The sequence below is a fragment of the Pristis pectinata genome, chromosome 39 (genome assembly GCF_009764475.1).
Source record: "Pristis pectinata isolate sPriPec2 chromosome 39, sPriPec2.1.pri, whole genome shotgun sequence".
Classification (NCBI taxonomy): domain Eukaryota; kingdom Metazoa; phylum Chordata; class Chondrichthyes; order Rhinopristiformes; family Pristidae; genus Pristis; species Pristis pectinata.
In genome coordinates, this window is record NC_067442.1 from 452,051 (window position 1) to 478,768 (window position 26,718).

The window sequence follows — 26,718 nt, forward strand, 5'->3', positions numbered from 1 at the left end:
ACAGAGGCTTAGCAGGTTACCTGGAAGGAGGGCGAGTGTCAAATGAGTCGTTGATGGTCGGTGCGGACTCGATGGACCGAACGACCTGTTTTCGCTCTGTTTATCTCAATGATTCTATGGCTAAAATATACGCAAGAAAAAGTAGAAATTTTCCTTTCAGCAGCTAATTAGCATTTTGCTCCTCTCAACATCTGCGAGGCAAACTCACTCTGTCAATACATGTGGCCTTGAAGCGAACGATTCTTAGAATTTCCTGACAACCGCAACGGAAAATAGTGCCAGTGAGAATGTTCAACCGACAAGCAGTTGCAAGTCGCTCATCCGGTGCTCGCTTGTGGTCGACGTTTCCACAGAAACGACGCTGACGTAAGCAAATGGTGGTTTAGATTTCTCCAACGGGTTGACACAGTCCGGCTGCCCCTTGGGTTAAGACTGTCGACTTGTAAACTACTTGCTAATTGCATATGGGCAGATAAAGTCTTCGATGATGCGCGGGAGCTGGCAACTTACGCAGGTTTTGAAGGTGCTGCTGTTTCAAACGGCCCTCAATGGTAAGAGATGCTCTGACAGCTGACTCGTCTCAGGACGAAACGATGGCGGTTTGGCAGGGCTGACGTGGCGGGCAGTAATGTTTGGCAGGGTCGGGGCGAGCAATGCAAAATCGAAATTAAATGATTCTGAACACTAACATGGAATGGACTGATGGAAATTCAAGAGACATGTTATCCCACAGAGCCGTTTTCAGAATATTTTGGTTTACCTGACTAAAATAATAAGATTGACCAGGATGTTGCTTGGACTTGGGGGCCTGAGTTAAAAGGAGCGGTTGCGTACAGGAGGACTTTATTCCCTGGAACGTAGGAGATTGAATGCCGACATGGTAGCGGTATATAAGATCATGAGGGGCTTAGACAGGGTGAAAGCACATCGACTTTTTTCCAAGGAAGTGGGTGCTAATGACAAGAATGCATGAGTTTAAGATCAGGGGAGAAAGATTTAAAAGGGACATCAGGGACAGCTTCTTACGCAAGGGATGGTGCGTATTTAGAATGAGCTGCCAGAAGTAGTGGATGAGGATGGGTACATTCGCAGCATTGAAAAGCCATCTAGATAAATACATGGACAGGAGAGGTTTAGAAAGCTATGCACCAGAGGCGGACAGATGGGACGAAGCTCGCTGGGCAAAACAGAATGAACCTGTTGGGCCAAAGGGCCTGTTTCCTTCCTATGCTTATGCTGTGACATAATCCTATCAGGTGAATTCCTGCACTGAATTAGGAAGTTTACAAAGGTATATGTTCAGCCCAAGAGAGGAGTAGATATCACTGGTCAGTTTTACTGACTTGTCAATATCGGCTGATCATGGAATCCCTACGTAACTCGCCAAACTTTACCCGTATCGCTCTTGGACGTTAGATCAGCCAACGTTCTATTGAACAGCGAAAGATAATCCAAATGTCGTTTGCCTGTGTCCACTTCTTGGGTTCCTTTCGTAACCGTGCACTGTACTATTGTCGCAAAACAACAAATTTTACGTGCTATAAGTCAGTGATAATAAATCTGATTCTGATTCTGATTCTAATCCGACGTTTCTGACCTTCCACTCTCATCCTGCGCTGGACAAGGGAACACAATTCCCACCAAACGGCACGCCATCCTGACTTGTTAATAAATCCTAATCTATTTTTTCCACTGGGTCTAAATCCACGAATTTGCTACGAAGAAGCACTGAGGCCTCGCGTCCTCCAGACGGACTGCAGCAGTCCCATGAGGAGTCTCACCACTTCCTCTAATACAACGAGCAATGGGCACGAAATGTTGGCCAAGCAACCGACGTCACTATGTAAAAACAAAGAATTGATTTAAAAGATACACTCTCAGTCAATGTGTAAATTACCTGGTAAGAACATAGTCGGCCGTCTGGCCCGTCGAGCCTGCTCCGCTATTAAATATGATCATGGCTGATCTGGCCGTGGACTCAGCTCCACCTCCCTGCCTTTACCACTTAACTGTTAATTCTCCGTCTATGCAAAAAATCTATCTAAATGTGCCTTAAATATATTTAATTAGGTAGCCTCTACTGCATCCTTGGGCAGATACTTCCAGAGATTCACCACTCTCTGAGAAAATCGGCTCCTCCTCATCTCCCTCCTGAATATAGTCCCCGAATCTTCAGGCTATATCCCCTAATTCTCGTCTCACCTACCAGTTGAAACAACTTTCCTGCCTTTATCTTATTTATTCCTTGCATAATTCCATATGTTTCTATAAGATGCCCTCTCGTTCGTCTGAATTCCTGCGAGTATAGTCCCAGACAACACAGTCTCTCCTCATTGGCTAACCAGCTCATCCCCGGAATCAACCTGGTGAACTTCATCTGCACCACTTCCAAATCCAGTATATCTTTCCTCAAGTAAGGAGGCCAGAACTGTATGCAGTACTCCAGTTACGGCCTCACCAGTACCCTGCCCAGTTGCAGCATAACCTCCCTGCTCTTAAATTCAATCCCTCTTGCAATGAAGACCAATGTTCAATTTGCTTTCTTGTTAACCTGTTGCACCTGCAAACTAAGCTTTTGTGATTCACGCACCAGCACGCCCAACTCCTCTGCAGAACAGAATGCTGCAATATTCCATCATTTAAATAATAATATGATCTTCTATTATTCCTTCCAAAGTGGATGACTTCGCAATTTACCAGCGTTGTACTCCATCTGTCAGACCCCGGCCCATTCACTTAGCTATGTACATCTCTCTGCACAATTTTAGCATCCTCTACACAATTTGATTTTCCACTCAATTTCGTTTCATCAGCAAACTTAGATAAGCAACACTCTATCCCCTCCTACAAATCGTCAATGTATATCGTAAACAGTTGCGGGCCAGGCAGCGACCGCTCTGGCACCCCAATCACCACTGATTGCCAACCAGAGAAACATCCATTTATCCCTGCTCTCTGCCTTCTATTAGTTAACCAATCCTCTATCCGTGTTAATATATTAACCTCAACTCCCTATCTTATGGATACGTTTTTATACAGCACCGTATCAAACGCCTAGAAATCCAAGTATACAATATCCTCCTGTTTCCCTCTATCCAGTGCGCTCGTCATATCCTCAAAGAACTCAGTAAGTTTGTCAAACTGGATCTGCCCTTCTTGAATCTATGCTGCGTCTGCCTGATGGAACTATTTCTATCCAAATGTCTCGCTATTTCTTCCTTAATGATAGCTTCAAGCATTTTCCCGCCTAAATGCGTTGAGCTAACTGGTCTATAGTTATCTGCCTTTTGACTATATCCTTTTTTGTACAATGGTGTGACATTTTCTGTCTTCCAATCTGCCGGGACCTGCCCAAAATCCAGAGGATTTTGGTAAATTATCACAAGTGCGTCTATTATAACCGCCACCCATTTCTTTCAGTGCCCTGGAATGCACCCCATCAGGACCAGGGAACTTGTCCACCTTTAGGCCCGCTAGTTTGCTCAGCACTACCTCTTTAACGATACTGGTTGCATCGAGGTCCTCACCTCCCATCGCAAGCATAACATCTCTCTTCGGCATGTTGGATGTGTCCTCCACAGGGAATACCGACACAAAATGATAGTTAAAAGCCTCGCCCATTTTCACATTACCCAATATTAATTCCCCCTTTTCGTCTTCCAAGAGATCTAGGTTCAATTGAGACCCACTTTTCCGCTTTATATAATTATAAAAATCTTCTACTGTGTTTTTATATTTTGTGCTGGTCTACTTTCATAATCTATCTTCTCTTTCCTTATTGCTTGCTTTGTGGTCCTTTGTTGCATTTTAAAAAATTCCCAGTATTCCAGTTTCCCACTATTCTTGGCGACTTCCTATTTTGAGCTTTTAATATGATGCCTTCCTTTATTTCCTTAGTTATCCAGGGCTGGCTCTCCTCACCCTTACTGTCCTTGCTTTTAGCCGGAATATGTTATTGTTGAGCACTGTGAAAAATCTGTTTGAAATTATTGCACTGTTCCTCAACTGTCCCGCCCACCACCTTTCCAAGAGGATCCCTAACAACAAGATCGTTAATTATTCCTTCTCGTTGCACAGGACCACACCTGAGATAACATGTCCCCGAATAGGTTCACTGACATGTTGTTCAATAAAGCTATCACGCATGCATCCAATGAAGTCCTGCTCATGACGGCCTCGATCGACTTGATTTGCATATTCTATGTGAAAGTTGAAGTGCCCCGTGACAAATGCCGTTCCATTATTACATGCACCAGATATTTATTGGTTTATCTCCTGTCCAAATGTAATGTTATTATTCGGTGGCCTACAGACTCCCACCAGTGATTTTTTTTTTTACTTTTTTTATTCCTAATCTCCACCCAGATGGATTCAACATTCTGCTCCTTATATCTTATGTCGTCTCTCACTATCGCCCTGATCTCATCCTTAATTAAGAGCGCTACACCATATCCCTTACCTTTCTGCTTCTCCTTCCGTATTACCTGATATCCTTGGATATTTAATTCCCAATCATCTCCACCTTGCAACCTCGTTTCTGTAATGGTCATTAAATCATACCGCTTTGTACTGATTTGTGCCACAAGTTCACTAGCCTTGTTTCGAATACTACCGCCATTGACATAAAGTACCTGATACTCGTTGTCCTTTTAGTACCTAATAATCTTTGTGTATTTTGGCATTTGGCTTTTCTGTATTCCACTCTTTTTTTCCCAACTTTTGCTTTGGTGTCTGCATTGATTCCGTCTTATCTTTCTGCATAGATTCCAATCCCCCTGCCATATTATATTAAACTCTCCCCAACAGCACTACAAACAATCCCCTCTGACATTGATCCCGGTCCTGCCCAGGTACAAACTCTCTTATCTGTACTGGTCCCACCTCCCGCAGAACCGGTTCCAATGCCTCAGGAAACTGAAACCCTTCCTCCTCCTCCATTGCACAAGCCACATATTCATCCAAACTGTTCTGTTATTCCTACTCTGACCAGCACGTGGCATAGGTAGCAATCCTGAGGTTATTTGAAGTCCTACTTTTTAATTTTTCTCCTAGATCCCTAAATTTGGCTTGTAGGACGTCATCCCGCTTGTTTCCTGTATCTTTGGTACCTACATGCACCATAACTGGTTGTTCACCCTCCCCTTCTAGAATTCTCTGCAGCTGTTCCGAGACATCCCTGACCCTCGCCCACGGGAGGCAAAACAACAATCTGGAGGCAACACACCAACCTGGAGTCCCGTTTGCTGCCACAGAAGAGCCTGTCTATTCCTCTTACCATGGAATCCCCTACCACTATAGCCCTGCCACTCTTTCTCCTAGCCTCCTGTGCAGCAGAGCCGCTCACTGTGCGGTGATCTTGGCTGCTGCTGCCTTCCCCTCATGAGCCATCTCCCCCAACAGTATCCAAATCTGTATATCTGTTTTGGAGGGAGATGACCGCAGGGGGGTCCTGCACTGCCGTCAAGATACTGCTCTGCGTGTTGGTCACCCACTCCCTAACTTTCATTCGATCTTTAAACTACGTTGTTACCAATTCACTAAAAGTGTTATGATGAATGTTGCAGTCGATATCTCAAGGAAGACCGAGGAGAAAGCAACATCCAAGGAAAGGCATGAGTGAGAGTGAAGGAAGACCATAATTCATAGATAGGTTTCTGTCATCAGCAGGGTCTGGTTTGGGACACATTATGCTTGCTTGATTTGACATGGGAAAAATGGTAACTCCTGCTGCAAATGCTGCGGACTCTGCAAGAGGACAGACACGTGGCCTTCTGAGGTTTATTATACTAACCACAGGATAGAGAAAGATCACAGTCAGTGGAAAATATGACGAATACGTGCAGAATTTTGAATAGCAATTCCATCTACAATTAAAAATCATTGGCATTAACGTACTGTAGTTAAACTAGGAATTATAGACAATTAGTGGAAACTCGGTTGTGGGAAAAGCACAATCATAATTGGAACTAGTCGGCCTTTCGGCCCCTCGTGACCGCTCGACCATTAAACAAGATCAATTATATATTTTTTAATCCCTATCAATTTGCATCAGGCTCACAAACCTTTATTCCCTAAATATCTAAAATTCAAGGTCAGAACAAGCGGTCACCTGGGCAAGTGAGAATCAATTAGACAAATGTTTCTTTCCCTAGCGCGTTTGCAAATAATTGCTCAAAAGAAATCATGTCCAACTCGCTTGATGGAGTTTGTGATATGTGTATAACGTAACGGAGAAGCTGATGTGGGACAAATGCACTTCCAAAAGGAATCGAATAACGTGACAATTGACAGCTCGTCATGAAGATGAAAGCTCATGAATGAACGTAGACTGTAGCAGCAAGGATTAAGAAATGGGCAAGACATGATAAACAGGGAGTTGCAGTGAAATGTTTTTTTTTCACATTAGGAGATATTGTGTGGATTTTCCCCGGAAGTCCATTCGAGAACCACCGATTTTCTTCACAGACGTTAATGCTTCGCTGGCTCTAGGTTCTTTGCGCATGTAACATATAACGTCAGTCTGAAAATAAATAGAATGTTAGTCTGTGTTGCAAGCGTGATTGTGGATAAAAGCAGTGTGTTCTTGTGATAACTGTCCGTGGAGAACAGGGTGCAGGGAGAGTTTAGGTCTCCCTATCTATAGAAGTGTATATTGTCATTAGGGGAAGTCCTAAGAATATTCGGTGAATTGTTCCTGGGCTGAAGAGGTTGACAGGAGGAAAGTTTGAGCAGGTTGTGTCAATGCTTTTAGGAGACCTTTTACATATAAGACTTTACTGACATATTTAACATTCTGAAGGGACTCGACAAAGGAAATTCTGGGGAGTTGTTTCCTCGTGGGAGAATCTAGAACTGGGGGAATATAGATTCACAATAAAGGTTCAATTAGTGGTTCTATCTCTCAGAATGACACGAGTCTGGAACTCTCTACCGCAAAGAGCTAAGATGGTCCGATCACTGAGTATGTTCAAGGTCGGAAGGATGCTTTGGAGTCAAAGGCATTGGGGAACAGTTAGAGAGTGGAGACGAGGCCAAGATAAGATCTATCATAATCTAACTGAATGGTAGAGCAGATGACAAAGCCTGATGTCCGACTTATCTTCCCACATCTGGTAATTGGTAATTGGTTTATTCTTGTCACATCTACCGAGATACAGTGAAAAACTTTGTTTCGCATGCCATCCAGACAGATCATTTCATCATAACAGTGCATTGAGGTAGTACAAGGGAAAACAATAAAGAATGAGGAGTAAAGTGTTACAGTTACAGAGAAAACGCAGTGCAGGCGGACAATAAGTGCAGGCAAGGCAATGGCGAGGTAGATTGTGAGGTCAGGTGTCCATTTTATGGTACTAGAGGACCATTCAATGTTGACATGCTGTTTTACTTTCTTCCGGAAGTATGTTGTGGAAGTGTTGCATGAAGGTATTCGGATGCAAGCTTGTGATTCAAAAAATTAATAATTATATCAAATCAACGCAACTAAACTTGCTTTCTAGGTTCTGCTCTTTGTGGTATGGGTTGATATCTAGGAAGCTCTCTTACTCGATCTCCATCTGTCTCACTGTCGCTCCTTGTTCGTCCAACAGTAAACCGAGTTGTAATCGGAGCAAGAGAAGATCGTGTGAACGGAATACTGGGTGAATCGGTTTTATTGCGCATTGAGCAAACCTCAGGAACACCCGTACGTAAAATAACCTGGGAAAAGGGGAGTCGTGCATTTCTAACCTGCGAGATGAATCGGTGTAAAGTGTACACCAGGCAGAAAACACGAGTGCAGTGTTTCCCTGATTGTTCCTTGAAACTATCGGGCCTGTTGGGCGACGACAGCGGGATGTATGAGGCTAAACTCATTTCGGCAAACGGGGGGGTTGAAACCCAAATCATCTACCTCGATGTTCTTGGTAAGTAATGTTGCTTCTTGTCAGTTGGTTTATGTGTGTCAAATATGGAAACTCCAATCAGGTCTTATTTCATCACTGCTTCATTTCACTCACTATATGCCGCATTCTTTTCAAACACAAGTAGATAAGGTTGTTGAGAAGGCGTAAAGCATGGGTCGAGCATTGAGTATAAAAGTCAGGAAGTAGTTTTTCAGCTATATCAAACTTTAGTTCGGTCACAGTTTGAATATTGTGTGCAGTTCTGGTCATCCCATTGTAAGAAGGATGTAGATGATTTGGAGAAGGTGCAGGTTTACCAGGATGTTGCCTGGATTAGAGAGTATTCGCTCTATGAAGTGGTTGGACAAATGTTTTCTCTGGAGCATCAGAGACTGATTGGAGACATGGAAGAAGCTTTTAAATTATGAGATGCATAGATATCGTAGATAGTCAGTGCCTTTTTCCCAGGGTGAAAATGTCAAATATTGGGGACATCGAGCCATAGAGTAATACAGAACGGAAACAAGCTTTTCGGCTGAAGTCGCTCATGCCAAACAAGGTGCCCACCTCAGCTTGTCCCATTCGCCCGCGTTTGGACCATATCCCTCTGGACCAAAGGTAGGGTCGATTGTGAAAGACTCTTCCCCAGGTTGAAATGTCGAATACTGGAGGACATCCATTTTACGTGACAGGAGAAAGTTTAAAGGAGATGTACAGTGCAATGTTGTTTTTTACACAGAGGGTGGTAGGTGCCTGGAATACGCTGCCAGGGGTGGTGGTGGAGGCAGAAACCATAGAGGTGTTTGAATCATGTGGACAGATCGATGTAGACATGAGGGGAATGGGATGCGGATGCTGTGCAAACAATTGGGATCAGTTTCATTCGGTATCATGGTCGGCACAGACATGGTAAGCCGAAGGGCCTGTTCATGTTCTGCACTGTTCTATATTCACTGTTAAAGGCTTTGTTGAGTAATTCTATTACCAAACAATTTCTCTTTGCACTGAGACGATTCGCTGAGACCCTCTTTACAACCCATCCGCTTTATTTCATTCAATGCCAAATTGGTAGAAAATTGGCTGAACTGTGACTCAGCCGAGGTTGCAGAGCCAATCTATGAGCGAGTCGGTGGATTGGCCGGGAGCCAGCAGTAACAACCAGAGAAGCTGATCGGTCACGTACACAAGTTCGCCATGCAGAAGAACTCTACCGTTCTTTGTCCTGTACTGGCCATTGTTGTGAGTAGAGAGGAGAAAGATGTCCAATTTTCGAATAAAACAAGGTGTTTTAATCAGATTTTCAAAGTCCAGAAGTTCATATAAGACCCCAGGAAAGAAAAGGAAGATAGTTTCCTGTTTGAGCTGAAGGGTCGACGAGTAAAGATGACTGTTTATTTCTAGTTCCAGTTTCGCTTCCGACCATCACGGTCCGCAGGGATAACTCGAGCATCCATCACAGTTTGACCTTAACTTGCAACATAACGGGAGGAAGTTTGCCTCAGTATTTCTGGGAGAAAGACGCGCAGCAATTGCCAGGAAGCCCTCGCCATACCTTGATTAACGGCAACAGCAGCATATCGATTCACAACTTCACCAACGCTGACTGTGGGACCTACACCTGCACAGTCCGCAATAGCATCAGCAAACACAGATCTCAACGGACTCTCTTTGGTGAGTATGGTGCATGACATCAGAACACATGAACAGATAGAACATGCCATGTTTAATTCCCTGCTGTATCATTTTGATCAGGTTACAGATCCATTATTACAGTGCTTCTGAACACTGTTTGGTAAAGTGAGTTCAGCTGAAATATTCCTTGGTTTCAATATGAATATATATTTAAACTAAACCTTAATATTGTAACATTGACTGGACCACTGATGCCCATTACCAAAGGCAAACCACTGTCTCTCACGGGTATTATTTTACCTTTGTCAACTTCTAAGTTGATTATGCGCTCGGGTGAAAACGCTGCAATGCGGCGGGACGGGAACCCCTCCTTTCGCGGGTTTCTCAACCTATGCAGGGTGGACAGTTGGTGTCCGTAGCACGAGGAAGAATTCGGAAAGGAAGGAACAGTGCAGGTCCTCTCTGTGCAGAATCAGATCTACCATGTTCTTGTGAAGACTTTGCTATTTAATCATAAAATAATACGTTTGGTACTATTTTTAATTCTTTATGTACTTACTAAATATAGGAGAACTATTATTACTCTTCATTGTGAAGTAATCATTTGTGCAAACGTGGCCTAAACAAAGCGCTAAATTACCTCTCATTGTTCCCGATTAATCGGTGGATTCAAATAACACTTGGCAACATTGAGACAACATTTGATCAGTATTGATGTCACCTCAAGAGGTAAAGGCATGTGTTTCCCTCATGACCGGCATGCTCAGGAGACACAGCATGCAACAGAACACTTCGGCCCACCGAGTCCGTGCCGATTATCAACCTGTTCTTTACTCATTCCACCCTATCTCATTCCCCCCCACCCCCCCCCCCCCCCCCCACACACACACAACATCCCATCAACTACGCCGTTTCTACCCTTCGTCTGAATACTTGAGGTAACTTACTATGGCTAATTACCCAACCAAACAATTCTTGGGATTTGGGAAATCCATGCGCACACAGACATAACGTGCAAACCCTGCACACGGACGGCACAGGAAGTCAGGATTAAGCCTGGTTATCAGGAACAATAACACGCCAGTGTTACCAGCTGCGCCACCGTGTCGCCAGTGGTTCTGAATCATAAGTGACAAGTCTCTTTCCAATTCCTTTTCTGTCCTCAATGCCTTCCTTTGTTGTTCGGGGCACTGAGAATAAGAGGCAGTAAGTCATGTTACAGTTGTATAAAACTTTGGTTGGGCCGCACTTGGAGTACTGTTTACATTTCTGATCGCCCCATTACAGGAAGTATATGAAGGCTTTGAAGAGGTTTACTAGGATGTTGTCTATGGACTAGAGGATATGAGCTATAACGAGAGGCTGGACAAAATTGTGTTGTTTTCTCAGGAGTTTCGGAGGCTGAGGGCAGACTTTAAAGAGATTTTTAAAATGACGAGAGGCATGGATGGGGTAGATAGAATCCGAAGGTAGAAATGTCAAGAACTACAGGGCATGCATTCAACGTGAGAGGGGAAAAGTTTAAAGGAGATGTGCGGGACAACTTCTTTACACAGCGAGTGGTGGGTGCGTGGGACAGGCCGTCAGGGGAGGAGATGGAAGCAGATATGATAGTGGTGTTTAAGAGGCTGTTAGATAGGCACATGGATATGCAGGAAATGGAGGGATATGGATCATGTACAGGCAGAAAAGATTTATTTTAAGTCGGCTCGCTATTTCAGCGAAGAAAATGTTGCACACGACGTGTAACAATGAAACACAACCTCCAAATTTCTCGAATATTTTTCTATTGCTTCAGCGCAGACATGATGGGCCGAAGGGCCTATTTCTCTGCTGTACTGTTCTATGTTTATGTTCTTATTTTAAATGTATGACTGAGAAAATATTGGATTTCAACGGACGTCCAATTCTGTTATCAGAATACTGATTCAGCTACTTTTTGTCATGAAATAAGAAATTAAGCTATGTTGGATGCTCATGTTCAAATATTAAGGAATAATTCAAGCTCACAATTGTTAACTTCCTTTATTCGCCCTTTAGGTGAGGATAGCTTGGAATGTGCGACATCAGGTTATCTACTTACAATAATCGCCGCAGCTACTTGTTTGGTAGGGCTTGTTCTAATCATTCTCCTCTTCAATAAGAGAACGGCCTGCAAGACAGGTAAAATAAACATTGAACAACATTTATGGAAATGCAATGTATGTCACAATTCAATCTCGATTGACGAATGATTGCTTCACATTGATACTTATGTTCTCATTCTCCAAGATAGGCATCCGAATTTGGCTCTCACGGATATCAGGCAAGAAGGAAGGTGAGGCACGAACGATACAGCATTGTGCGTGACGCTTGCGTTGGTTCCAAAATGCTGTTGTAGTTTCCGACACTCGTTCTTAAGTAAGACCATGACATCTCTAATGTTGCGATATGTACGGAGAGTGGTGATTAGATCAACTTGGGCTCGAAATTTCCTTTCACGCAGTTAACAGAGGTGTAGGGGTCCTGTAGCAGCGGTGGTTCTTGATTTTTGAGATTCTTTTTCTGCACCTTGCTCCCTCCATTCTAACTTCCTCAGATGAGCGAGGCCCAATTTATATGCGGGCACGTCAGACAGGACGATCCAGTGCTAGTTCCAAAATAATCATTTCCCGACAGCCTTCACTTTGCACTTGATCTTATGAGTCGCTCGGCGGAAATATTGGGTTAAAATTTTCCAATGCTGATAATTGAGTTTCTTGTAAAGTTGCCCCCACCCCCACCACCAAGTAACAGTGAGAAAAAGAAAATGCTTGAGCCCACTAAAATGGAACTACCGAGAGGTAAATTGCAATTTGTGCTTTCCATTGGTTTATTTTTGCCATTTTATTATACTCATGTATACAGCTGTGTAACTGAGTTATTAACCGAGTCAACGCTAAAGGAGCATGACAACAAAAAATAAAGTGCAGGAATATATTTGACTATCAGAAACATTCCTTCCTCATATAAGCCAGCACCGCATATAAAGCTTATTTGGGAATGAGCTGTGGATCTTCCTGATAGATGGCACTTGAACCCGGCTCGCTATTTCAGCGAAGAAAATGTTGCACACGACGTGTAACAATGAAACACAACCTCCAAATTTCTCGACTATTTTTCTATTGCTTCCAAACCGAACAATTATTTTACTTAATGTTCTTGTTCCTCATGTCTGTCACATTTCTGGCAGACCTCAGTGATACTACAACCTTTCAACGAAATAGTGTGAGATTATTTCAGAGTCATAGAGTTATAGAGAGATACAGCACGAAAACAGACCCTTCTGCCCAACTGGTCTATGCCGACCAATATGCCCCACCCAAGCTGGTCCCATTTGCCAGCGTTTGACCCGTAAACTTCTCAACCTTCCAAATCCTGTACAACTGTCTTTACTTATTGTACATGCCTCAACCTGTTCCTCTGGCAGCTCATTCATCTACCCACCACCCTTTGTGTAAAAGGTTGCTCCACAAGCTCCTGTTAAATCTTTCCCCTTTCACATTGAAGCTATGCCCTGGAATTCTTGATTTCCCAATACTGGGAAAACGACTGAGTACGTTCACCCTATTTATATCGCCTGATGACTTTATACACTTCTTTCTGATCATCTCTCAGTCTCCTACGCTCCAAGGAATGAAGTCCAAGGCTGTCCAACCTTATATCTTTGTCCCTCAAGTCCTGGCAACATTCTTGTAAATCGTTTCTGCACTCTTTCCAATTTAATAACGTCTTTCCTATAGCAGGGTGACCAAAACTGAACACAATACTCCAAATCAGGCCTCACTAGTGTCCTGTACAACCATGTCATGACCTCGCAAATTTATACTCAATGCCCCGACTTTTAAGTCTAGCGTTCCGGAAGCCTTTTCGCCATGCTGTCTCCTTATTACCGTACTTTCAGGAAATCATATGTTTCTACTCTAAGATCCCTGTATTCTTCAACACTCTCCAGGGCCCTGCGGTCACTGTGAAAGTCCTACCTGGATTTGACTTTCCAAAGAGTAACATCTCGAACTTAAACTCCATTTTTCATTCCTCAACCCATTGATCAGCTGATCAAAATCCCCTTGTAATTGTTGATAACCTTTATCATTGTCCACTATACCACCTATTTTAGTGCCATCTGCAAACTTACGAACCATGCCTTGTACAATATTATCCAAATTGTTGAAACAGATGACAAATAACAATGGTCCCAGCATTGACCCCCGAGACACACCACTAATCACGGGCCTCCAGTCCGACAAACAACCTTCCAGCATCACCCTCTGCTTCCTACCGTCAAGTCAATTGTGTATTCAGTTTGCTAGCTCTTCCTGGATTCCATGTGATCTTACCTTTCTGAGTGGCCTGCCATGTGGAAATTTATCAAAAGCCTTATTGAAATCCATATAAACCATATCTACCACCCTGCCCTCATCAAATTTCTTGGTCACCTCATCAAAAAACCCAAACGTGTGAAAGAGATGATCTCGCATGCTCAAAGCCCTGCTGACTACCCCTAATCAATGTCTTTCCAGATGAACATATATCTTATCCCTCAGAATCTTCTTCAGTAACTTACCTCCGTCATATGTTAGACTTACTACTCTATAGTTTCCAGGTATTTATTTGCTGCCGTTCTATAATAAAGGCACAACATTCACTACTCTCCAGCCTACCGGCACCTCAGCCGTGGCAAACGATGATACAAATACCTCAGGCAGGACTCTCGCAATGTCTTCTCTAGCCTCCCATAGTGTTCTTGTATGTACTTGGTCAGGCTCTAGAGATTTGTTCCCCTTCGTACATTTGAAGACGTCCAGCACCTCCTCTACTGAAATGCGGACTATCCCCCAAGACCTCTGCATTTACTTTTCCTAGTTCCGAATTCTTAATGTCTTTCTCCACCGTTGGAACAGATGAGAAATACTCATTGAGGACCTTGCCCATCTCCTGCACCTCCAAACAAAGATGTCCCCTTTGACCATTGAGAGGCCCTACTCACTCTCTCTAGTTATTCTGTTTCCCTTCTAGTTACTCTGTTTCCCTTCATATAAAATCTCTTTGGATTCTTCTTAATCTTTCCTGCCAAATCCATCTCATGCTCTCTTCTTGCCATCATTATTTCCTTCTTCAGTGAACTCCTGCATACCATATATTCCTCCTGAATTCGCCTGATCCGAACTGCCTGTACGTGACCTATGCCTCCTTCAGGGCCTCGATAGCTCTCATCATCTAGTATTTCCTACCCCTACCAGCCTTGACCAATTTTCTTCGGCAGATTAGTTTTATCTCTGGAAACTGATAGATAAGAAACTGAACGTTGTTATCACATGTCTGTTCAATCGAAACAAACTGAAAGCAACAAACGTGAATCGTCTGGGAGTTATGGACGAGAAGGCGTAGTTAGGGCCGGGATATAACAGACTCCAATGAAACGTTCCAAGAACCATAGAACCATAGAACAATACAGCACAGAAAACAGGCCATTCGACCCTTCTAGTCTGTGCCGAAACGTTATTCCGCTAGTCCCACTTCCCTGCACCCAATCTATAACCCTCCAGACCTCTCCCGTCCATATATCTATCCAATGTATTCTTAAAGCTTAAGTGTGAGCCCTAATTTACTACATCAGATGGCAGCCCGTTCCACACTCCCACCACTCTCTGAGTGAAGTTCCACTAATATTGCCCCTAAACCTTTCCGCTTTCACCCTAAAACCATGTCTTCTCGTACTTATCTCTCCTAATCTAGGTGGAAAGAGCCTACTCGCATTAACTCTGTCTATGCCCTTAATAGTTTTGTAAACCTCTATCAAATCTCCCCTCATTCTTCTGCGCTCCAAGGAATAAAGTCCTAACCTGTTCAATCTTTCCCTGTAACTCAATTCCTGAAGACCCGACAACATTCTAGTAAATCTCCTCTGCACTCTTTCAATCTTACTGATATCTTTCCATAGTTAGGTGACCAGAACTGCACACAATACTCTAAATTTGGCCTCACCAGTGACTTATACAACCTCACCATGACATCCCAACTCCTAAGATTTTGGATGAAGTCGTCAAACATTATTAGCATCAGCAATATTGGACAGTGCACGGAAAATGTCAACAGCGGGCTCTGAGCAGTGAATTTTGTGTCGTGTTTCCTTACGTTTTGCATCTGTTGCGTATTTAAAATACCATTTACTACAAGCGCTGTCCATATCAGTTGGAAGTATTTTTGAAGATATGTGACAATTGGTTAAATGTTACCCTTGGGTGGATGAGCAGCATTTAAGCTTCGCTCGATCAGCGACGCCAAAAGTATTTTCCACGATACCAAACATTGATTAATTATTTACTTTTTTGGCATGTCCTAACAGAACAGCAAATTGTCAACGAAAGAACGTGTTTTGACGTATCTTCTCTGTACCACCTTGCAAAGTATAAATAAATATTTTATTCTCTCTTCTCCCTTTCTGAGCACGGATATAGACGTCGCAATACATAGCTCTCAAAATATAATTCAAATAGTCTACAATATTTGACAGAATGTAAATGAAAACACTTTTGCATCAAAAAGAATTGTTTTGATCATTTACTTCCCCATGTACTATGGCAATTATTGCAAATTACCCAGTGACAGAGAGCGTTCGAGAAGGATCAATCTTTCTTGGAGAATGAATATGAGAGCATTGGATAATCCAGGTCTTTTTGTCCAAAATGGTTGCAGCGAAGCGGTCATGAAATGTGTGCACTTTGTAAATGAAACATTTAACGGCATAACACAATAGTTTAGAATTCCACAGAACTTTTACGAAGCTGGATTTAATTCATAGTTTAATGGAAGTAATGGTGCATTATAACGTTATCTCCACTTAAAGTGAGGCATACTGAGGGTGTTTTATCTCTCAGAGTATTATGGTAATTTCTGCCTAACCCCACTCCCACGACCCTACTAACTGATCTCGGATTTATCTATGAGTTATTAGTCCACTGTAACGGCATCGATACGGGAAATGCATGGGCAAGATCGCCTTCATTACCTTAATAACTTCAGACGTTATATATGGTTGTACGTGTACAGTATATCTTTCTGAAAAGCTTAGTTGGCATAATGCGTTCCCATTATTGGTTCAGAGGGTGGAAGAGAAACTAATATTATAATATTATGTTCATCCGGGATAGAAAATAGTTCATATGACGTCAGCGGGAGTCTGAAAACTCTCTTGTTCATTTCGCAGGTGAGTAAGGAGGACGGAGGTGGCCAATACATTTTCATCTGTTTTCCTGAAAGTGTGCAACGGACGGAGAGAATTCAACCACAGAATGGTGAGCAGAAAGATATTGTCTATTCAACCATTGCCCCAAATTGATTAATTAAAGAGTGAACTCGGCTACTCGGCAACGACGAAAGAAATCTGCATGAATCGATTCCCAGGCGTTTATGGTATCTTTTAGATGTGGAACCTGGCTGATAATATGCCTCAGTTTCCTGGCTACGAAACACATGGGAAGTTTGAATACTACGTTTGTGCCCTGGGATTAATCCAGCGACAATGCACACTAACATGTAGGACGTAAGCGGGAACTGCAAATAATATACGTATGGCGTAAAAATCGAAATATTCTATCATTTGCACGATGTGTTCTTTCATGAATGAAATATCGGAGAGATTTAATTTAATGCAATAATTAAACCCTTACCTTCGCTACGACAAAGAAAATGATTCATCCTTGTAACCTTCTTTGATTCATTCAAGCCAGCGTTTAATTACCCGGCCCTTGTTGCCCCTGAGAAGGCTATGTTGAGCTGCCTTCTTGAAACGCTGTGTCCTTGAGGTTTTCTTGAAAGACATCAAATCCTCCCGCTTTATTTTCCCCCCTCAGGCCTTGTCGATTTCTCTTCTCGACCTCAGTCTTTCCCACTTTACGCGCGACTCAGGGAGAGAATATTCGCCGAGAAGGCAAAACATCGCGACAGGAAATGATCCTGGGCACCAGCACAAATCGATGAGAATTACGGCGTTCCTCAATACACGTTACCTCCTCCTACTATCGCCTCTCCTTCACCGCACCATACAGTGGCATTGGTTACAATACGCTACGTATCCGACCTCTTGTATACTGGGTGGACATTGAATGTCTTCCGTTTAACCGTTTATTTGCAATTCAATATCGAGATATTTTATATTAATCTTTAACAATTGATGAATTAATTCGATTTATCGAAGGATGCAAAGCAAGACGTGAGGTGTTGAATCTGCATTATCTGGACACATAGAAACCGATGCAATTCCTGGTGACTGCGTCTGCACTAAATGTCTGAAACCGCAGGAAATTCCGATCACAATTTGACAAATTAGACACTGCGATGCATCATGAAAACAATATTACCTTTTGACAAGTTGAGACAGAAGTATAGACGGACAGTTCACTGGTTCAATGCCCCCTTGAACGTGGTTTACAACCCTGCATAAATACAAGCGTCGTGGCAAGGAGATGCGAAATGCAGAACGGAATGATCTGCCGGGCAGGTCAGGCCAGGCATGTCCTTTACTCCCGGGGGAACAAAAAACGAGAAAGAAACGAAATCAAACAAACAAGCAATATCAGACGTGGACATCTGATACAGACAGAGCAATCAAGTTACCTAAAGTTGCAGAGTCCAGAAGGCTGCAACGTTCCCGACGAACAAAGTCCCGGGGACCCCATGTAAACAGCAAAATATTCTAGATGACTCCCAGTAAATAATGACAACCCGCTCCCGGGACCCTTTGGAAATATTGATACACACACCGACTCCCCCCCCCCCCGTTAATGCCAAAAAACTCCCCGGGACCCCCGGTAAATGCTGACACACTCCCTGGGGACCCCTTGTAAACACAGACACACTCCTCGAGACCTCCGGGAAATACTGACAAACACCCCGGGACCCCCTGTAAATACTGACATACTCCCGAGGGCCCCCTGTAAGTACTGACACAATCCAGGGGACAGCCTGTCAATACTGACACACTCCACGGGACCCCTCGCAAATACTGACAAACTCCCGGTGTTCCTCTGTAAATACTCATACACTCCCGGAGGCGTCCTGTAAATACTGACGACTAACACAATCTGACTATCATCTTCCTTAGGTACTACTTAATGCTAACTATTAAGCCTGTTGTACTTATTAATAATATATCTGTTCCCATCGTTGTTTGTTCTGGCGAGGGACGAGTCTCCAAACTTAAATTAAATTCAAATTGGATAACCTCAGATTGGCCAGATAATGCCAACCGAAGAAGCGAAGTGGAAGTGAACGTATTTTTATTTATTTATCATCTTTAAGTTGCAAGAACACGCACCATGTCAATAAGGTTAAATCGATTCAAGTCTCATCCTTTCGCACTACTAGATCAATGGAGCAATTGCCACCAAAGCGTATTTCACCAAGTTCTTCAGCTCCTTTCTGAACTTAGCCTGGGTTATTGTATAAATAAACGTGTTTAGCAGCTCAGGAGAAGTAACATGTACCCGGCTTCTTGGAGGATGTATACAGGGTCATTGGTACCCGTGTAAATGTAAGTGTTGGTAATTCGATGATACAAATAATGCACAACAAAGGTCATCCACAAGAGGATGAAACTGCCCGATATGGTTAGAAGTAAAACGACTGATTTTTTTCCGATTCTCCACCTCGGGATCATTTTATGCTTCGCTGCTTTTCTTGCAACGGAGAGCCTTGCGTACACTGTTGGCCACGAAAATATGCTTCGCTGTCATCACGTTGAACAGTAAAATCAAAATTAATGGAACAAACGGGATCAGAATATGGTTAAGAAAGGAAAAGACGAGCCACGGTTCTGTAGAATAGAAATTCGACTTGAAGACGCAGTACCACGGTATGTTGTCAACAAAGTACAGAGGTTTAAATGCAAAGTACCAAGGGACGTTTCTTAAACAACTCAGAACAAACACAATCCCAATAACCACTCCTGCCGTCTCCTTCCTGAAGAATTTGTTTCTCATTCCCCGGCAGCGGATTGCCACAAAACGATCGAAAGTGAAAGCGACAGTTAACCAAACCGAGCTGTCCTTAGAAGCATAAATGAGGAAAGTTTTGAGTCGACACAGGGGCGTAATGGAGATGAAGCTGGCTAGAAAATAAACACTGATTATTCGGCTGAGGACTACGCTCGTGAGGATAACGAGCAAATCCGCCAGTGCCATGGACACCAGGTAGCGGGTGATCCATCCGGAGAGACCGCACTTTCCTCCCGACAGGATCACCATCGCCACCACGTTAACTGAAGATAGAAAAGTTAACGGTAAAAATCGTCGCCTGAACGGACAGCATTAAGATGACTTCAAAAGGAAGGATATGAGGGATTGTAGATGCTGGAATCTGAAGAAAAACAAACGATGAATGAACACGGCAAGTCGAGCAGCATCTGGAGAAGGGAAGCAAACCTGGATTTGGAAGGTGCGCTGATACAATTTATGATTAAGTGGGCAGAGGAAATAATGCGTATCGAGTTGATTGTCTATGTCAAGTTCAGGTAACTTCTGACACACTGCCTGTGACCCCCTGTAACTGCCGTCACATTCTCTGTAATCCCTGCAATAACTCATACACTCTGGTTGACCACAGTAAACACTGACGGTCTATGTCCTATGCTGCGGCCAAAAGTGCAAGATGGTAGGTTGCGTCATCAAAGTCCCTGCTGTTGATTGAGCACCTGAAGAGCGATGGTTATATGTCAGAATCAATGGCTGTCACGAGGCTCTGTCATTGGTGGCTCTGTCGTAACTGGAAAAAGAAATAAATGTTTGGCTTCAATAATAAATAATCTTGCAATATCATGTCTTACCTGGGATTCCGACAGCAGCAAGAATGGGGTAGAAAATGAAATATAGTTGATACGTTACTGGTTCATGCATTATTCTGGTGAAGAAAACAATCACTCTCAGTTTCTGTGTAAAACAAATAGGATATTCTTGATATATACTTGACAGAGTTCCCCAGAGAATGGGTTTGGTAACAACAATACGCTTGTTAATCAGTCCCTCAGCCTAAACACTGTGTGGCTTGGTACTTTCTATGTAATTTGATTCAATACAACGTCAGTGAGTTTCCAATGTCAACGTCAAATGTGTAATGAGATCTGCACGTTAAGAAGGGAATTGGCTTCATCGCAGAGCTGCGGTAACAACAAATAATATTAAGCTTGTTTGATAGGATGAATAAGAACAATCTCTCTTTTACCCATTTGCCATGAGGAAAATAATTGAAGATTGTGTATTTAATTTAATTGGTAGAAGCATTTCCTCTAAAAGGAAAGGCTGGATAGTCTGGGACTTCCTTTCCCTTGGAGCGTAGTAGACTGAGGGTGACTTATGGATGTTTATAAAATCACGAAGGGCACAGGTAAAGTGAATAGACAGTCTTTTTACCAGGGTAGAGAAGTCTAAAACTAGAGGGCACAGGTTCAAGGTGAGAGTGGAAGCACTTAAAAGGGACCCGGGGGTGGGGGACCTTTTCCCACAAAGGGTGGTGGGTGGATGGAACGAGCTGCCGGAGAAAGTGGTAGAGACAGGTGCATTTCCGATGTTTAAAGAAGAACATTTCGCCGGGTACATGGATAGGAAAGCTTCAGAGGGTTATGAGCCAAACGCGGGCAAATGGGATTAGACCTGGTCGGCATCTTGGTCGGCATGGAAGAGTTGGGCCGAAGGGCCTGTGTCCGTTCTTATAACTCTATGAATCTATGGCTTTGTTAGAGAGCCTCTGGGAGGGACAGACAGTTGTGTGAATCAGCAATACTTGGTCGGTTATGAAGACGCAGGACTCTCATGCTTTTAAACGCGCCTCGATGAATACGTATTTGATGTGCACTATATGCAAGTTTTAAAACTCTTAACTCATCGTAACCTGAATGCATTTCATGTACGCAAACACGGAACCTGTCAGGGTCTCGTTTACAAGTCCTCATCTGTGGTATCCATATAATGTCCGTCGGTTTGTATCGCGCAACCCAGATGAAAGCAGGTTGAAAAATACCACCTGAATATGAGAAGGAGAAGACGCAAGGACAAGAAAAGTCAAAATTAAAATCGAGCTTATTGTCATCTCCACAAGTACATGTACGCACATGTATGAAAAACTTACCTGCAGCAGCATCGCAGTCACACATCGTCACAGATGCGACATTCACAAGCAAAACATGAATTAAGCATACATTAAATGCAATTGTTACAAGAAAGAACGCAATTAGAACTAAAAGAAGTCCATTTTCGTGCAAAGTGATCGAGGTGGTTTTGCTAAACTCTCTTGGTAAGTGTTCTGCTGAGGGTAAATTCACCTTTGGGGCAAGTGTGGGCGCTGTGGATACGAACCGTTAATTGTGCACTGTGGAAATAGTCCGAAAGCTTCAAATTGTGTTTCATCTGGTTTTGAACTTAGACTGCACTATCCCGAAGGTAAATGTCCTACAGCAGGAATCAAAATTGTTGAAAGAGGGGAGGATATTCGACGCTATGTTTACATTACTGGAAGTATCGTATTTGCTTCTTAACTTCAGGAAGGCTGATATTGCATTGGAGGCAATCCAAAGGGGAGGGTTCAGCAGACGATCGCTTGTATGAATAAAAGTTGAACAAGTCAGCTGACGTTTCTTGCAGTAAGAGGGAACGACTGAAACATTTAAGATCCGAAGGAATCTTCAAAGCGTGAATGGGAGATAATGTGCAACTTATGGGAGAATCTAGAATTAGTGTTGTCGTTTTAAAACAAGGGATCGCTTACTTATAAATGAGTCCTTTTTCCCTGAAAAGGTCGCCAGGCTCTGGAACTCCCCGCATTGAAGGACAGTAGAGTAGAACCTTTCATTTTTGTTAAGACAGAGATAGATGGATGCTTGATTGGAGATGTGGGGGAGGGAGCTACCGAAGATAAGAGCGAAATAGGGTTCGAGGTACCAATCAGATCAGCCGTGAACTTGTTGAATGAGGTAGCAGGTTTCATGGGCAGAGTGGCCTCCTCCTGCGACTTGTTCGTTTATTCGTTGATGATCTGAAACTATTGCCGAGCACCAACGGCCAGTGGAGGTTGATAGTTTAGCGGTTAGCGTAATGCTATTACAGAGCCAGCGACTCTGGCTGAATTCCGTCTGCCGTTGTATGTTCTCCCCGTGACTGCATGGATTTCCTCCGGGTGCACCGGTTTCCTCCCACACTCCAAAGACGTACGGGTTAGGAAGTTGGGGGCATGCTATGTTGGCGCCGGAAGCGTGGCGATACTTGTGGGCTGCCCCCAGAACACTGGACGCAAAAGATGCATTTCACTGTGTGTTTCGATGTACACGTGACTAATAAAGTTAACGATATCTTTTCAAGTTACCGACTGCCAGACCATGCACGTCACTTTGCTCTTGTGGACTACACCTTGGATCCAGTTCACGTCCATACACAAAACGGCAAAGGTATAGAGGAAACAAGAGACCATACAAACTTACGGTCATATCATACGAGTGAGCAAAATGGTGCAAATGGATGATAATATGGGGAATTGTGACATTATCCACTTCGGAAGGAGGTGCAGAAAATCAGAGTCAGTTGTGTGGGTTAACAACAGATGTGTATTCAGAGAGATGCGTGTGTCCTTGTACATGAAGTCCAGATGTTATTCTCTTTCCAAAATTATATAAAATGGCAAGCGGAGTGTTGCTAAGGGCTGGAGAAGAAGAGTAGGAGGTTATTCAACTGATGTGCAGAGTTTCGACGAGACCATGCCTGGGGTTCTGCGTATATGTAGATATTATTTAGGGTGGTTATAACAGTGAAGATTGTAAAACAGATTTTTTTGATTCATTCCTAGAATGATAGGATTCTCCAGTGAGGAAACACAGGGCAGAACGCGTCTGATCTGGTTGTACTTGAGAACCAGATTACATCAGCCATGACCTGATTGAATGGCGCCGGCTGAAGGGCCCGTACATCGTCCCTTTACCACTGCCACTCGTGCGTTCCCTTTATGTTCACTGATTGCAGGTAGAACTCCCGTCATGTCGAGCATAGCAAGCAGACACGTTCACAATTGCGCCATTTACTGAAACAACGCTTTATTTTTATCCTTGTTCAAATAAATATAAACTGTCAACAGCGAGACGCTGTTTAATTGCCTCGCTGGGGATTTTGTTGAGATATACATAAAGGTTTCTCTTGGAACTGGGCAGCATTGTTCTCGTGACCAGTCGCATCAAGATCTCTGACAGTAAAACGATGCATGAACCGGCGAATGGTCTCGTATACGCCATTTACTACCCTGTCCTTGCAGCTGCCGGTATTCCTGGTAAGAGATTAACATCACATTTGAATGATGCGTCTCCGGTTATTTTTTTTTTTGCACATGCTCTATATCATGTGCGATTGCTTCTACCCGATCGCGTTTTTCGGATCTATGCTTTTTTGCTCGTGCAGGATAATCCACAAACAAGTAACATTTATGGCCTCAAGTAAATATCTCCATATGATGCAAGGTCACTTTATCAACTCCAGCCTTGCCAATGAACAGTCTGTGAAACTAAACACGTTGCAAATAATAATCGTCACTCAACACTGATAGGCAGGTTACGTAGATGCATTGCTTCAGCCTCTTCTCCCTCCGCGAGTTGGAGGGAGGAAGACCCTCCCTGTGACACCTTGCAGCATCCGATGTGAATGTCCATCTAAGGATCTAAATAACTCAGCTCACCTCCCGCCCTCCATTTTCTACCTCTGTAACGTTCTTAAACAGCTGATCTAAAAAGACAAGAAAACCAATTTTTGCTTGAGAATTATTCTCTTTACAAAAAAGCTTGTATTTATATCAGCTTCGATGATTTACTTCTTTGCGTGGAATCGCTTTTTTTTTCTTCGAGAGACGGTGCAGTTTTTCTTTCCCTACCCAACACCTTCTGTCCAGGTTTGGATTTGAATGGAACCGGATTGACTGTTGAAGAAAATAATTGTCCTCTTGCTATTCAGTCGGGTAACAACCGGTTCCAACTAAAAGATGAGCAATCCATTCGTCGCGATCATATCTATGAGAACTGTGGACAACTCATAAACCCTGTATGGTAGTTAAATCCACGTGGGTTGCGTGACTACCGGCTGAAGCTTTTGCCGAAAGTTTACTGTTTTGAATTGCATTTACCTGGGGTATTACCTTCGATAATATAACACTGCAGGTGGTGCAAGTCTGAAATAGAAACGGAACGTTATGAAAATGTTCAACAAACTAGACACCATCTGCGGGGGGAGAATCGCCGTTAAAAACCCAATTCATCCGAATTGTCCTTCACCCGATGTTTTGACTGCATCACTCCCATTACACATGCAACCTCGCTTGAGTCCAGTCAACAATTTCTCACAACTTAAGTTCTGACAACTTAATTACAAGTTCGCCACCGTCAAACGTACCTCTGCTTTCAATATTGTTCCGCGTAATATCGAATTACATACGTCGAAGTAATTTCTTTTACAGGATGAAAATGCTGGAAGTTTAATCTTATTTTTTCTTGTTTTATTTTAGCTAATATAATTGCTATTGTGATCCTCTCCCGGGGAAAATGCGGCCTTTCTAAATGCATCACTCACTATCTTGTTGGCATGGCAGCAGCTGACCTACTCGTCGTCATCACCGGGGTTATACTGAACAGGATTGTTGGCATTTACCTCCCAGCCAGCTACATGTCGCTCACGCCAATATGCAGTCTCAAAATCGTCCTCATTTACGCAACCAGGGACATTTCTGTCTGGTTAACGGTCGCATTCACGTTTGATCGTTTTGTAGCCATTTGTTGCGACAAACTGAAGACCCGGTACTGCAGGCAAAAGGTGGCGGCCGCCGTGGTTGGGATGATTTTCACGCTGGGCGGCTTGCAAAATATCCCCTGGTACTTTAAGTTTGAACCCATGCAGATAATCAACGGGATGCCGTGGTACTGCCACACAAAACCCAACTTCTACACTGCCCCATTGTGGATAATATTTTCCGCTTTTAAATGTATCGCAACTCCCTTCCTCCCGTTCTTTCTCATCGTGTTGCTCAATGTCCTGACTGTCAGGTTCATCATAGTGGCAAGCAGAGGGCGCAAAGCTCTCCGCCGCCACAATCATCCGGCAGATCACAAGGACCCTGAAATGGAGAACAGAAAAAGGTCCATCGTTTTACTTTTCGCCATCTCCGGCAGTTTTGTGCTCCTGTGGATGACGTTTATCATCCATTTCCTCTACTATAGAATCACAAACACCCTGACATACTCTGGTTACGATGATCCCGTGTTTATCCTGCAGGAGGTCGGCTACATGCTCCTGCTCCTGAGCTGCTGCACGAACACCTGCATTTATGCAGCGACTCAGCAGAAGTTCAGGGAGGAGTTGAAGAAATCACTGAAATATCCATTAACACGGATTGCTAGATTTCTAAAGTAGGGAAGAAGCCCGGACAAATTCCACAGACACGCCTGAACACTTCCCTGCTGAGAGGAAGGTCGGGCGCATCTTCTCAGAAACTAAACATTAACGTTCAAATTGTCTCCTTACACAGCAGTTTAAGTAGTAGCAGTCAGTGGTTCAAAGTGGACTGAAGGTTGGAGAACAGCAGTGGCGGCACCTCCCGAAGCCTTAGAGCGTTTGGAGATCAGGATATAAATAGAACAGGAAGAGGCCATTCGTCCTGTCGTTTCTGATACACCATTCAGTAAAGTCAAAGCTGACCTTTTATCCCACCTTCCTCCATTACATTGGTAAATTGGTTTATTATTGTCACGTGTATCGAGGTACAGTGGAAAAAAACTTTGTTTTGCATGCTGTACATACTGATAATTTCATTACATCAGTGCATCGAGGTAGTACAGAGGAAAACAATAACATAATTTAGAATATAGTGTTATGGTTACAGAGTGCAGCGCAGGCAGATAATAAGGTGCAAGGCAATTAACACATTTATTTCTTGAGAGTATGAGAGTGGATCTGATAGAAACACATCAGATTATGAGGGACTTTTGCATGATGGATGTTGTATCCTCTTGCTGGAAAATCTCGATTTAAGGTCACTGTTTAAAAATAAGGGATCTCGCAGTTAAAACAAAGATGGGGTACTTCTTACTTCTTTCAGAGTCTCGTGCCAATTTGGAACTCTCTCTTCCTCAGTGGACGGTGAAAGATGATGTCTATGGCAGATGTAGATA

General features: G+C 43.3%; 2 protein-coding genes across 2 annotated transcripts; both read left to right on the forward strand.

The window, feature by feature from the left end:
• Window positions 1–396: 396 nt before the first annotated feature.
• On the forward strand, window positions 397–17,490 carry LOC127587145 (carcinoembryonic antigen-related cell adhesion molecule 1-like). Its single transcript, XM_052045337.1, has 8 exons — window positions 397–551; window positions 7,590–7,904; window positions 9,285–9,554; window positions 11,556–11,678; window positions 11,791–11,832; window positions 15,883–15,917; window positions 16,744–16,831; window positions 17,390–17,490. The coding sequence occupies exons 1-8, from the start codon at window positions 485–487 to the stop codon at window positions 17,488–17,490; spliced, it is 1,041 nt and encodes a 346-aa protein (XP_051901297.1). The 5' UTR covers window positions 397–484.
• A 2,419-nt stretch (window positions 17,491–19,909) lies between these two features.
• LOC127587146 (probable G-protein coupled receptor 139) lies at window positions 19,910–25,960 on the forward strand. Its single transcript, XM_052045339.1, has 3 exons — window positions 19,910–20,046; window positions 23,740–23,837; window positions 25,059–25,960. Exons 1-3 carry the CDS (start codon window positions 19,910–19,912, stop codon window positions 25,958–25,960), a joined length of 1,137 nt encoding a protein of 378 aa, XP_051901299.1.
• Window positions 25,961–26,718: the final 758 nt, after the last annotated feature.

What these genes read in the sequence shown, in the direction of transcription:
- LOC127587146 (XM_052045339.1), top strand. Translation starts at nt 19,910, where the DNA reads ATGAATGAACACGGCAAGTCGAGCAGCATCTGGAGAAGGGAAGCAAAC. An exon ending in ATTGTCTATGTCAAGTTCAG is followed by an intron (nt 20,047 to 23,739) that starts GTAACTTCTGAC and finishes TCTCGTGACCAG; the next exon opens with TCGCATCAAGATCTCTGACA. An exon ending in TGCAGCTGCCGGTATTCCTG is followed by an intron (nt 23,838 to 25,058) that starts GTAAGAGATTAA and finishes GTTTTATTTTAG; the next exon opens with CTAATATAATTGCTATTGTG.
- LOC127587145 (XM_052045337.1), top strand. Translation starts at nt 485, where the DNA reads ATGATGCGCGGGAGCTGGCAACTTACGCAGGTTTTGAAGGTGCTGCTG. An exon ending in GTTTCAAACGGCCCTCAATG is followed by an intron (nt 552 to 7,589) that starts GTAAGAGATGCT and finishes TTCGTCCAACAG; the next exon opens with TAAACCGAGTTGTAATCGGA. An exon ending in CATCTACCTCGATGTTCTTG is followed by an intron (nt 7,905 to 9,284) that starts GTAAGTAATGTT and finishes GTTTATTTCTAG; the next exon opens with TTCCAGTTTCGCTTCCGACC.